General features: G+C 35.1%; 1 protein-coding gene across 1 annotated transcript in view; it reads right to left on the bottom strand.

Moving 5' to 3' along the window:
• The window catches only part of NUP210L (nucleoporin 210 like), a 142,075-nt gene that overhangs the window by 120,602 nt on the left and 6,893 nt on the right, over nucleotides 1-14,580 (bottom strand). The window contains exons 3-7 of the mRNA XM_051993986.1: nucleotides 9,266-9,397; nucleotides 8,278-8,371; nucleotides 6,939-7,089; nucleotides 6,461-6,593; nucleotides 5,570-5,728 (exon numbers count right to left, since the gene is read on the bottom strand). Of these exons, the coding sequence (XP_051849946.1) occupies nucleotides 5,570-5,728; nucleotides 6,461-6,593; nucleotides 6,939-7,089; nucleotides 8,278-8,371; nucleotides 9,266-9,397 (669 nt within the window). The remainder of the gene's footprint in view (nucleotides 1-5,569; nucleotides 5,729-6,460; nucleotides 6,594-6,938; nucleotides 7,090-8,277; nucleotides 8,372-9,265; nucleotides 9,398-14,580) is intronic.

Here is a 14,580-nt window from a genome sequence, read left to right as displayed (position 1 = left end):
GAGAAAAATTTAGAACAAAAGATTTTGCAAAGATGAATGTTGAAAACTATCTTTGCATGTATTTGGAAAAGTATAAAAGTAAAGTGCTTTCCTCCAAATAAGTCAATGAAGTAGGGCAATCTCAGCCCAAGGTAACATCACCAAAAAATGGCAGCACCAAAACCAAGACTAGATCTTCTATCTCCAATTTTAGTGTTCTTTTCACTACCCTCAAAAAAGATATGCTATTAAAAAAATCAGATTTAGAAAGGTAAAATCCTGGAAAGAAAAACAAAAATGTAAACAGCCCATACTCATTTCCCAGTGTTCTTTCCTTGGGTGTAGCTGGTTCTGTTTTATCACTGATCAATTGGAATTTAATTGGATCCTCGCATTGCCAAAGATAGCCATTTCTATCAGAATCGATCCTCATATAGTATTAATGAAGTATACAATGATCTCTTGGTTCTGCTCATTTCACTCAGCATCAGTTCATGTAAGTCTCTCCAGGTGTTTCTGAAATCCTCCTGCTGGTCATTTCTTACACAACAATAATATTCTATAAACACAATTCATATACCACAATTTACCCAACCATTCTCCAATTGATGGGCATTCATTCATTTTCCAGTTTCTAGCCACTACAAAAAGGGCTGCCACAAACATTTTTGCACATATAGGTCCCTTTCATTTCTTTAATATCTCTTTGGGGTACAGGAAATTTCAAAATACAAAGGTTGGGGATAGATGGTGTGGGGAATCTGTGTAGGAGTCTGTGTGTGGAGTGAACATAGGCAGGAAGGAAAGAATTGTTCCTTAATCTGAAAGGAACCTCAATGAAGAGAACAACTAGAGGTTGAATTGGTTTTTCTATAAACATAATTAATTTTTCAGCCTAGAGAAAAGTCCAAATTTGTATGAAGGGAGTGGGAGTTATGAGATCTTTTCTATTTTTTATTTTTGGAGGGATTGAGGTTGAGATGTGCTAGAGGGGACAATTCTGTCTCTTACAGATATTCTGACCCTACTCTAATAATTATCAAAAATACAATTTAATATTTAAAGACTGGGTTGATTGATAGCAGGGAGTACCTGCTATCATCTTCATCCCTTTGACTTGGCGTTCTTATTCATTCTGACCCTTACTCATCTAATGCTATTCTTTAGTAATTTCATTATTAGCATTTATCTTCAGCCTTATTATGATATGTTTTGTAGTTTTGACTTGGGAAATTACTACTGACTGCTGTGTTTTCTTGGAAAGGTTCAAACCTTCCCATGTGAGTCATTTCAGGGAATTAGAACATAATGCTAACAAAGTTTATATTACATGGGCCATTTTTAAAAAAATTATTATTTTAAATGATATGCTTTCACTGTATTATTCAAGAATTACATTTATTAAAATTAAATTTGTAAACAAACAAAAAAAAAGATATGCTAATTACGAATCCTTCTTCTATAGACCTATTCAAGATCACCATTTATTTGTCTAGTTCTGGTTCACATGTGATTAGAAATATGGAATTTCTTTAAGAAAAAAACTTTAATTTTTTAAATTAAAATTTAAAATTATTTAATTTAAATAGCCTCTCCTAATTAGCACAAACCAATATGTTCTACTATATTATTTACAATCTATACATTATGGATCTTAGTTAGTTTTATGAGTACAACTGTATTTATAAGCACAATCGATAAATGCCCTATGGATAGGGCATTCATAACCATACAAATATACAACCAACAATAAGTTTTATGCTGTGAGCCTTTTTAATATCTTTCTTCTCATTTTACATCACCCTGGTATCTTCTCCTATTCTCCATCCTGTTCTTACATGACAAGAAGGCTCTTGTCCTTGCCAAGGAACTTAAACATGCACAAGTGATCCCATTCTATCACATCTCCTCTAACACATACTTCCTCTATCATTCCTACTCTCTCACTAAACTTCCTTCTCTCCCTATTCATTGGTTGTTTCCCTTGTTGCTTACAAACCTACGCATGTCTCTTGAATCTTCAAAAACCCTTCGCTTGATCCTTCCATCCTTTCTAATTCTTGTCCCATGTCTCTTCTGCCTTTGATGGCTAAACTCCTTGATGAAGGCCTCAATTTCCTTTCCTCCGTCTTCTTAACTCTCTACAGCCTGGCTTCCAATCTCATCAATCAACCAGAACTGCCCTCTCCAAAGTCACCAGGGATCTCTTAGTTGCTAAACCCAATGGCTTTTTCTCAATCCTCATTTTTTAGCCCTCTTTGAAGGTCTCGCTCTTCTCCTTGATGCTCTAGGTTTTCATATACCAATCTCTCCTGGGACTCCCCCCTATCTGACCACTCAGGACCATAGGCAATTGGATATGTGAGAATGAAGGTCAAGGCAGCCTGTCAGACGTGACAAAATGAAAACATTCTAATTTCAGCATGTCTAAAACTGAAACCGTTATCTCTGACCCTATATCTTCCCCCCACTTCCTACCTTCCCTATTATTGTTGAGGGCCCCTGGGCTTGCAACCCAGATCTTATCTTCAACTCTTCACCATCTTCAGCCACTCTGTTGCCAATAAAATGTCAATCTCACCTTCATGACATCGGTCAAATATGCCCCCTCCTGTTCAATGGCACTACCACCCTGGTGTGGACCCTCATCTCCTAATGCCATAGACTCTGGCAACAGCCCACTAGTGGATCTGCCTGCCTCGTCTCTCCCTATTCTAGACCATCTTCCACTCAACTGCAAAAGTGATTTTCCTAACGTGCAGTTCTGTTCTTGTAACCCCCTTTGTCAGGAAACTGGCTCTCTCTAACCTCTAGAAACAAACAAAATCCCATTTGGTATTCAAAGACTTTCATAACCTTCCCCAATCTTTTACCTTTCCAATCTTCTTATACCTCACACCCCATCACTTACTCTGTAATCCAGTGACAATTATCTCCTTGCTGTTCTCCAAAGGTGCTCTCTCTCACCTCAGGGCAATTTCACAGGCTGTCTTCCATGTTTGAAATAATCTCCCTCTTCATCTATGCCTCCTGGATTCCTTCAAGTGTCAACTAAAATTTAATCTTTCACAGGAAACCTTTTCCACTCTCTCTGAATTCTAGTGCTGATTCAACAGAAATAATGTGTTGATTATTTCTAGCTTATCCTGTATATAATATGTATAATATGTGCAAGTTTTTTGCATCTTGAGTCCTCTGTTAGATTGTGAATATCTTGAGGGCAGAAACTTTCTTGTACTATTCCTTCTATACTCCCAGGAGTTAATGCTGTGCCTGACATATACGGTATGTCTAATAAATGTTTATTGATTGACTATTGGCTAACTGACAAAAACTATAAACCAGAAAGGTAATTTGGTCATGAATTAAGTCAAGAAGATCGATTTTTCCCATTCATATTTGAAGTACAGGAAGTCATACTTAATCAAATTGCATCCTATTACATAATAAGACCCACGCTGCCTTAGTATGAGGTGGGATGCAATTTGATTAAGTATGACTTCTGTTCACCTTGGGACAATTACCCAAACAAAGGCAGTTTCTCATCTCATAAAATGTCTTAGTGTATCACTTGGATTGGTACCAATGGTAAGTGTAAAAAGATAAGGGTGATATGCTTGGGAGGAAAACTTTTAACCCATGACAGTGAAAAGAGACTAAGCCCTGGGACCCAAGGAATAAAATAACAAGATTAACTGTGGGAATTCATCTCAGAAGAAAAAAATGGACCTCTGGATGGCTTAGATTAACAAAAGGTCCAATTCTTCCAATTCCTTACAAATATCCCCTAGACCACTGCTTTTCTCTCAATATCCATTCTCTTAATTCCCCAACCAACTGAAGCCTTTGTTTTAAGGCCATCAGTGTATCTAAACAAGTAGAATCCTCCTTCCCACTACTTAGAAGATGGAAAGGAGAGAATTCCTGCTCTTGCTACAAGGGTAGCAATTATTGTTGTACCATATTAAGACTAATAATGCATTTTTCTATATAACATTAACCTAGTTGCTAGGCTTACAGCATTATTAGTGAAGTATTATGTTTTCAGATACAATATGAGTCAAACAGACTTTTATAGGCTAATTGGAGAACAAATGAACTTTTAGAACATAACCATTGTTTCTAGAAGTTAGAGCCATAGAAGTTTCCTGAGAAAGGGGTTACAAGAACAGAACTGCACGTTAGGAAAATCACTTTTGCATTTGAGTAGAAGATGGTCTAGAATAGGGAGAGACGAGGCAGGCAGATCCACTAGTGGGCTGTTGCCGGAGTCTAAGGCATTAGGAGATGAGGGTCCACACCAGGGTGGTAGTGTCATTGAACAGGAAGGGGCATATTTGACCGATATCATGAAGGTGAGATTGACATTTATTGGCAACAGATTGGCTGAAGATGGTGAAGAGTTGAAGATAAGATCTGGGATGCAAGCCCAGGGGCCCTCAACAACAATAGGGAAGGTAGGAGGTGGGGGGAAGATATAGGGTCAAAGTCAGTAAGTTGGAAATTGCTTGTATTTCAAATGTCAAATATTTCTAAATGCAAAATTGAGAGATGCAGTCCAAATCATCATTTAAATTTTGTTTCAGTTTTAATATTAATTTTGTGCATTTTTACTGAACAAATTTTTACTCATGCTTCTCTCAAGTCAGCGCCTAGAAAGCAGCTGTTAGTGAACCTTAAGAAAATTATTCTGAAAAGTCATCTCTCAATTATTCATGCTAATTTGGGAGAAACAAGATCAAATAAAACTACCAATTATTTCAAAATGTCATTCTTCTCCATTTATTTAACTTCAAAATAGTGCTATGGCTATTAATATAAAGTTTCAATAATAAAGTCTCTTCCTTTCCCCTACTTTCCTAGCTTACATTATCTTTCAGAAAGGTGCTATAGAGGCTAAATTATAGAGTAGAGAGAAAGACTCCCAAATATGCTATTGACTGGATAATCCATCTCTAAAGAGTTCACATTATACAGACAAATTTCACAAGAACTCAGAAGTGAAAGAGAACTCAAATGTTTTCAAATCTATTCCATACAGGTTCCTTACTACCACTACTCTTACAAATGGCCATTTAAATTTCCTCTAAAAATGCTCAGTGATGGGAAAACTTGTCATTTCATGAAGTTGCCCCTTGCATTACTGGAAAATTCTATTATAATATTTTGACTTAGAATAAATTGAAATTGATCTCTGAACTAGGTAAATCTATGGGACTAAGGCAACTAATCTAACTACCCTTACTAAATGACATCAACCTTTTGAATATATGAAGACAAAGATATCTCTTATTCTCCAAAATAAACATCCCCCATTCCTTTCACCCTTCCCTCCTTGGCATAGAATTAAATCTCTTCAACAACCCAGCTGCCCTTCTTGGATAACCCAGTTAGTCAATAAATAAAATTCATAGAAAATAAAAGTGGATATTTCAAGAAATATTTTTACCTACAGATAGTCAACATTGTATTACTGAGTACTGTAAGTTATGTACTGAATATTCCCACTAAACTATTTTATCATGGAGCAGTCCCAGCATGTTCAAATCAACAAGAAGTTGAGGCTACTACAATGTTATCAAAAGGATACTTTTATGGACAAAAACCAGATTAGTCTGGCCCAGTTGAAGAGCAGTTACTTTGGCTGTTTTTTCATCCAGTGAAGCTACCTTATCAAAGACATAATTATCTAATGCAACTTTATGATCTTGCAACTGAAGTTCATAATGTTCCAGGGGAAATTTGACCTCTGTAAGAAATGGGAGATAAAGAGATAAAGCAATGTAAACCAATAATGTCCTAGTCACTGAAGATTTATTAAAAAATAAAATCTTAAGGAGATCAAATAGAAGGTCTAAAGAAATTGTATCCTCTACTTCCCCATTCCAACTGTGAGGATTTTTCATATTTATTTGCAAAGGAATTAAATGTGTATTTATTGTAGTGAAAACCTATATATTAATATAGCCTGATAGACTTAGGAACAAGAGGTGGTGACTAATGCAGTGAAATGGTCCACATAGAATTTGTGGAACAAATTATTTTTTATAACAACTACAATGATAAGCCTACTAATCAGTTTTCATAATAAATTTCTAAAGACTTTTTTAATGCAACCTTTGCAGCTAAGAATTTAAAATCATTTCAATGGTGTTGAACAGATTCTCTACTAATTTGCTAATCGGAATCTCTGCAAGTCCACCAAAGTATTGTCATTTGGTCTGAAAGAGTGACAATCTGAAGACTGTTTGAAAATAGAGAAGAAACAATGAAACCAAATCAACGGCTTACATATGTTATTATCCAGTTCAAGATATCCTGACTGTCTATGTTCAGTGTTGACATAGGAATAAGTGAAACTTGAAAACATAAAGAGGAACCCTGTGTACTTCATTTCAAACTGCCTTCACTTTTACTGCTATTGGGGAAAAAATGTCAAGATGTGGTGGCAAAATGAGATTGTGCAAAGATGGATACTTACCTGTCATTTTCCCCTGGACTATCTTGGCAACTCTGTATTTGATATATGCTCCTACCAAAAGGTAAATATCATGGGAAGGTATGAGGAATATATTTTCCAAAACCAGCAGACGTATCAATGCAGGTGGCACTTTCTAATAGAGAAAAAAACCATACACTTAAACTTCCATATTTATGTCCTCAGTGATAGATTTAAAAGCATTACTAAATTTTAAGTATCATTTTAAAATACATTTTTATATCCTAAATTCCATCTTAAGATACTTTTAAGGACAACTGTACATCTTGATAACACATTAATTTTAGTCACTGATTAAGAATAAGAAAGTCTATGCTTTTTTTCCCCCCCTGAGAAGGTAGAAAGTAGTAGAAAGGCAAATAGAAACTAGAAGAAATGAGGTTTTAATCTATATTGAATACAAATAATAAACTTTACATAAACAAAGTTTGTGAGTTGAAAGTTTATAACATGAGTTTACCTTATAGAAGGGTTCATGTACACGAACTTTTATAACCGCTGCACCTGTCCTAATTCCAGATACTAGAATCATATCCCCTTGTTTCCCTTCTTTTTCCATTTCAGCTATATACTTTGGTGGAGAATATTCAGCTTCAGAGTATTTCAGAATCCTAATAAGACAGAATTAAGTTTGTATCTCATAGAATCAGAAAAATCAATTTCTTCTAAAAGCTCTCCATAAAAATGGTATCTTTAGTGGCCTTACAGAAGAAAGAAGTCTAACTGTTCTGACCATAAGACCTACGCAAAATGAGTTTACTTACTACATAACTGACTAATATTGAGATGGGATTGAATCTGGGTTAAATTAAGAACTATTCTTTGTACAAAAAACAGAGTTATTTGTAATAATGCTAATTTTTAGCAATTAGCTAGAATAGGAGAAATAGCACTAGCAAAAGGACTGTTGAATGATACATCTTGACTAACCATAACGTCCCAAAAGACCTTGAGTTGTTTTTTTTGTTGTTGTTCTCACTAGTAGTTTATTTTCCCAAATACATATGAAGATAATTTCAACATTCATTTTTGTAAGAATTTGAGTTCCAAATTTTTCTCCTTCCATTACCTCCCCTCTCCCCAAGACAGCAAGCAATCTAATACAGATTAAACATGTGCAATCCTTTTAAACATATTTCTGTATTGTTATGTTGTGCAAGAAAAAGCAGACCAAAAGGGAAAAAAATGCAAGAAAGAAAAAAACAAACAAACTACCATCAAAAAAAGATGAAACTATTATGCTTTGATCCACATTCAGTTTTCTCTTTGGATGCAGATGGCATTTTTCATTCCAAGTCTATTGGAATTGCTTTGAATCACCTCACTGTTGAGCAGAGCCAAAATCCATCACAGTTGATCATTATATAAGGATCTTAAGTTCTTTTTCATAACAGTGAATTATGATTTAAAGAACACTTGTCTCATAGTCCTGTGAGATATGTAACGGTTTTTCATTCTCATTTTAATGATGAAAAAACTGAGTCTTAGAGAAAGTCAGTGACTTGTTCAGTAATACAGTTCTAAGATGTTTCTCGAAGTCCAGTGCTTCTTCCACTACACTATGTGTGAAGAGTGATAACTCTTCTTGTGATCAACTTGGGATGAAGAAGAAACCCTCCAAACATACTAGATATCATTCTCTACCAGAAATCTTCCTCCTTCTGATAAACTATCTGCTTCCAAAAAAGTCTTAACAGCAGAGTCATTAAAACCCATGAATATGGTTGGCATTCAGTTTGCTCTCCAGGAGCAGATGGGTTCCTCCTGCACAGATGGTTTGTGTTTGGTTAGGGGGTTACCTAATTTTGCTAGACAGCTCTACCCTTTCTGATTCGTTATCCTTGGCAATACTCCACTCAAACATCATTCCTGCCAAACTGCTGAATGTGTTTCCTGTAGATCAAAACCAAAAACAGAAAAAATAGAAAATACAGATTCAAAAATAGCTATATATTGTGAACACAAAAGCTAAAACCTAACCAGCAAATACTCCTTCATCAGAGAATACATAAGTATTATTAGAGAAAAAAAATTAAAACAACTCATAAACCATAGCACATTAGAAATAAGTACTTTGGCTGTATAGCTCTGCAGAGCATAGAAAAATAAAGTTGATCAACTTCCAGTTGTCAAATGTAAAGCCAGCCACACATTCTTTTGTTCCTCTTTGCCAATATCCCTTACAAATAGGATAAGAATCACTCTACAATCTCCTTTATGGCTGGCAGGTTTCCAATGACTTCTAATTAAGTACCTGAATATTTCTAATATTTTCATCTTTTACACTGAAAAAATTGTCCTTCTTTTAAGCTATTTTAGAGAAAGATATAATGAGTTAAAATGTCTTCAACAACATGGCAACACTGAAAACATCATAGAAAATGCAATATAAAACCAGTAGATTACAACTTATAAGATAAGGTATAATGTAAAATAACTAAAAGTTTTGCATTTTCCTTCAAGGTTCAAAGTTCAAGATTAAGTCTAGCCAGGAAATTCCACAAAATATTCTGAATGTGTATCTAGAAACCATTAGTAGAAACTCAAAAAATAGAATTTGCGTATATGCAGAGTTTTATGGGAATCATGATTTTAAAAAATTTATAAACTTAACTTGATTAAAATCCTTCCACTCATAATGTCAATTCACTTTTAATTATTCCATTTAAAAAAAAGTTTATATCAATTTACTTGTTTCCCAAATGGTATATTTTCATATCCTAAGTCCAAGATTAAAGTTACTATTCTTTAGGAAATTAATGGTGATTTTCTTCTATGATTATTTACCTTCAGCATCCAATGCTCTCACCAGCAGTTCCAATGGAGAATCATCCACAAAGAGTTCCCGAGTTCGAGATATAATTTCAATGCTGTCTATCACATCAACTTTAACATCACAGCGCAGTTCATGGTCAGTCACTAAAATGAACCCAGAACTAAGAATTTAATTCAATAAATCACAAATCTATTAAACTTCCCAAATTTTTAGATAAAGTTAACTCTAATTTGAATGAGAGAAAAAGGTATAATGTTTATAATCATTTGTGAGATAAAATAAATAGCCCAGGTACAATCTATAAGATTTCCCATCTAAAACATAAGATGCATTAGACATGCAGATTCACAAATCAATGTACCTAAAATATGGTCCAAAGAACCATATCATAGCTTACAAACTTACAGTTGGGAAGAGCCTTAAGAGATAATTTACCATAACGCAGAAGAAACTGAGGCTTAAAGTTAAGTGACTTGCTCAAGGTGACAAAGGTACTAAGTGGCAGAGCTACAATATGAACTAATGGATTTGACTCTGAATCCAGCATTATTTTTAATAAATCTGTCACACTGCCTCACTTTTAGTATGCAAAATGGAACTGATTAGATTAAAAGCTATTTTATATGTATTTTTTAAAATATTGCTTAATGTGTTTACTATGTTCAAATATTACATATTTTTGTCCATTTATTACTTACATAAATTTGCTTATATACTCTGTTTCTTTACTCTGATGTTTTCACAAAATTTTAGGTCCAATTTTATTTACTACAAAGATGAACCAAATGGAATACCAATACATACACACACACACACACACACACACACACACACACCATGGGGGAGAGAGGGGAAATCACTTAAGAATCATAAATAAATAAAAACCAGCTTACCACCCATTTTAATAATTTGTTTCTTCAATAAAAATATAAAATAAATAAAAAGAAAATAAAATCAATGTACTTAAAATAGGAAACAAAATTTACAAAAACTAATTTTTAAAAATTTCTGTTTCATATTATGATTAGGTAAAGGAGAAAGAGAAAAGGAAGTAAAGGGAAAAGAGGAAAAGAAGAAGAGATGATTAAAGGAAAGAATAAATTTGGGGGAGACAGGGAAAAACAAGGAATGGAGAAACAAAGAAAGAATCTATAGTTTCTTGTCTGCCTCAGTTATTTCTCCTATGCTTTGTTTAAATATTATTTATAGGCCTACACTCAACCATAATATTTCCTTAATGCCTCTATGTAACCAACATCATACAAGCAGCCCTCATTCTCCTTTCCATATCTTCCACTACCTAAACCCCTATAGTTCCTTCCTATATCCATACCTTACCCATTTTTGTAAGGTCTTATCCTTTCTTTTCCTCAGAAGTCCCCAAAACATAAAGCTTGGCATTCCACCTCATTGTGGCATAGAGAAAAGCACATTGGCTGTGAATCAAAGGCTTCAAGTGCACATCCTACCTCTCCCCATGTAATCTTAGCCAAGTCATTTAACATTCCTTGGCCTTGGTTAAACAGAGGCCTCTGAGGGCCATTGTAGTCTTACCAGTACCAGGCATCATATTAGCACTATGGCCACAACCTCCTTCCCTTTCCCATACATCCAACCACAAAATTACATGATCCTGAAGGGTGATCTTTGTATCTTCTTGTGCCTACAACATTACCTTAGCAGAGAGTTAAACACGGGTAACAAATGGATGGCCTATCAATGTGCCTCACTTAATTCCCACTCATTGACTTTTCTTCTCTCTCTCCTCCTTCACCTGAGGAGATGTTCATATTCTATCCACAGGCCTTTGTTCTTTATAATCCATGGTTTCTCTCAGAGAGACAGGACAAGTCATTTGGAAGAGGGAATCAATTTCCTCTATATAGCTCCAGAGAAGAGAATAGGAGCAAAGGATGGAAGTTCAGGAGAAAGATTCAGCTCAATATTAGAAGGCGCTTACAGATAATTATGGTGTATGAAAATGGAAGGGGCTACCTTGTTGGACACTAAGTTTCCTATCATAGGATCAAAGGATTTAGAAATGGGTCATTTCCAAATCCTTTAGCCTAGCCTGCTCATTTTATAGATGAGAAAACTGAAACTTAGAAAGGTTAACTGGTTGTTTCAAGGTTACAGAGGTACTAAGTACTTGGTCACAAACATAGGTCCTCTGATTACATATCCTGGAGTTCCTTCTTTTATAACACGACCATCTTCTTCTGTAGTTTAAACTGAGGCTTGATGACTAGATGTGAGAAATATTAGAGGGAGTTCCTGACTTGTGACAGAAAGTTGTCCAGATAACACACAATGTTATCCCTTCCAATGTTAAGATTCTATGGTTTTAAGCAACAAGGGCCTGAAGTAGAGTGGCATTGTGAGAGTGACAAGAAAGGTCTATAAAGAGGAAACATAAAAGTAGAAGTGATTAAACTTGACAATTAACCAGATTCCTTATAAGGAATATGAAACACTAAAAGATGATGTTGAGGTTTGAAATCTGCATAATTGAAAGAAGTGCCACTGATAAAAATAAGGAAGTCAAAAAGATGACTTAGTTTGCAGTAATTAAGCTCAATTTTGATCATTCTGAGTTTGAGATGACAGTAGCACATACTACAGTAATATCCATATAAAGCAGATCAATAAGCAGAAATGGGGGACTGGAACTTAGGATGAATAACACATAGAGTTGATTGTTCACCCTTCTCTCTAACAAATTTGTTTTCATCCTCGATCATTTGCACACTTTCCATCTTTTTGTACTCACATTAATCTGTCTTGCTCCAGGAAGACACTATTTCCTTGCCTGCCATCTCCAGGGCTGGCTGTTATTTCTTTTGTGCTTCTATATGTACTGAGCCAGAAAGAAAAGGTGACATCATCTTCGCTTTCCACTCCAATTTCTTTTTCTTTTTTGCACAGTAGCTTTGTATGGATCCCTTTTTAGGCAGCCTAGTAGCCCCCAGTTCCAACAGGCTCACCATACTGGTGCCAGACTGAGTGGCTTTAGCCCTAGTGCATCTCGAACTCTCTGAGGTTAAGCAATCCACCAGCCATAGCCTCTTCAGTAACAGGAATTACATGCATATACTATTATGCTCAACACACTTTGACTTTCAAATTCTTCCTCTAAGACTATAGTATAGAAATCTCTTCTTTGGAGTCATTCCACTTCAAACAATATTTGACCCAAATCCTCTTTCTTGTGATTTATCAGTTTCCAGATCTCTCCCCTCCTTTCCAAAAGGATTTACCACTGAAAAAATTGAACTGATTCTGTGTCATTTTATTGATCCTATTTACAATTAATTGCTATAACTGCTTAAATCATGGTTCTTTGTCTCTGAACTTAGTTCAGAGATTCAATTGATCTGTAATGGATTAAGTTTAAAAATCTAGCTCTCCTGATCTAGTCTTGCTCAAGGAATTTAGTTGACCTTGGAGGGATGGGTACACCATCAAGCTATCATTCAAAGATGTCTGGTTTGCTATATTGTACCTGGACTCTCATGAGGCAAAGGGGATTGTTGCTAGTCCCCATTACCAAACTTTCAAACAATCATGTTCCCCGTGCCTAAGCTCTTTAACCAATCACGTCATCCTTAATCCCATCTACAATTATCATCTATCCTGTGTTGTTTTGGTTTTTTTGGTCCTGTACTCCCAAAACCTGTATAAGGGGTATAACACATGTGTGCATGCATACACACATACACAACTCCTGTAAATGCCCTGAATGCCCAGCTTACCAAACGACTAAAATGCTATGAACTTATATGATCTCTCTCCCTCCCTATACACAGACACATATGTACATGTATATGTACACCTATAATATAAAACACCCCTGTAAATACCCTTAATACTTAGTTCACCAGTAGTTCTCTAATTAAACACTTATTCTAGCTCAAGCAACTCTCAGATAAGGAAACTACCTCTACCAATACAGATTGGCACCCTCTTTGCAGCTTCTTAAGAGAGTTGTCTAGCACACAAACTCAAATAGAAATATGCACTAAACATAAATATCTCTTTAATTGCATATTGACTTAGAAAATTACATGTTAACATTATATTCTGCATTTTTATTTTAATAAATATTTCTCAATTATATTTTAATTTAGTTCTAGAGCACTAATCTAGTCTAGAAGTTAAGTAGGTAGCCTGTGGCCAAACAACCAATACATGTCAAGAGACAGAACTTGAACTCATGTCTTTCTGATGCCAAGGTCAGCTCTTTCTCCACTGCCCCATGCTGTACATATGTACATTATATTATATATATTACCAAAGCAGTACATGTAACAGGAACCTGTAATTTCACTGGCATGAGAAAATTCTTTAATTTTTTTTATTGAAGCTTTTTATTTTCAAAACATATACAAGGATAATTTTTCACCATTGACCCTTATAAAACCTTGTGTTCCAATTACCTCTTTTTCTCCTCACCCTCCTTCCTTAGATGGCAAGTAATACAATATATGTTAAACATGGTAAAAATATATGTAAATTCAATATAGGCATACATATTTATACAATTATCATGCTGCATAAGAAAAATCAGATCAAAAAGGAAAAAATGAGAAAGAAAATAAAATTCAAGCAAACAACAACAAAAGAAGTGAAAATGCTATGTTATGATCTACACTCAGTTCCCACACTCCTCTCTCTGGGTGTAGATGGCTCTCTTCATCACAAGATCATTGCAACTGGCCTGAATCAACTCACTGTTGAAAAGAACCATATCCATCAGAATTGATCGTTGTATAATCTTGCTGTTGCCATGTACAGTGATCTCCTGATTCTGCTCATTTCACTCAGCATCAGTTCATGTAAGCCTCTCCAGGATTCTCTGAAATCATCCTGATGATTGTTTCTTATAGAACCATAAGATTCCATAACATTTATATATCATATTCAGCCATTCTCCAACTGATAAGCATCCACTCAGTTTCCAGTTTCTTGTCACTACAAAATGCCACAAGCATTTTTTGCACACATGGGTCCCTTTCCCTTCCTTAAGATCCATGACAAAAGTTTTGATGAAGAAACTGATGCAGGTCAGAAGCTTTGCTACCCAGAGCAAAGCTTCTTAAACTGAGTTTCAACCCCATATGGTATCACATAACTGGGAGTCATGAAATTATGATTTAATATCAGTAAATTGTTTGTTTACCTATTTTATACACCTATATACTTGAGATCATGTAAAAAAAATTCTCAGGTGAAAAGGAGTCACAAGTAGAAAAAGTTTAAGAAGCCCTGGCATAGAATATAGAGAAATCACTTTTATTGGGTCAGTATGTATTAGAGACATTATCTG

The sequence above is a fragment of the Antechinus flavipes genome, chromosome 4 (assembly GCF_016432865.1).
Source record: "Antechinus flavipes isolate AdamAnt ecotype Samford, QLD, Australia chromosome 4, AdamAnt_v2, whole genome shotgun sequence".
Lineage (NCBI taxonomy): Eukaryota > Metazoa > Chordata > Mammalia > Dasyuromorphia > Dasyuridae > Antechinus > Antechinus flavipes.
The sequence above is the reverse complement of the archived record's forward strand: the minus strand, read 5'-3'. Positions and strand labels throughout refer to the sequence as shown.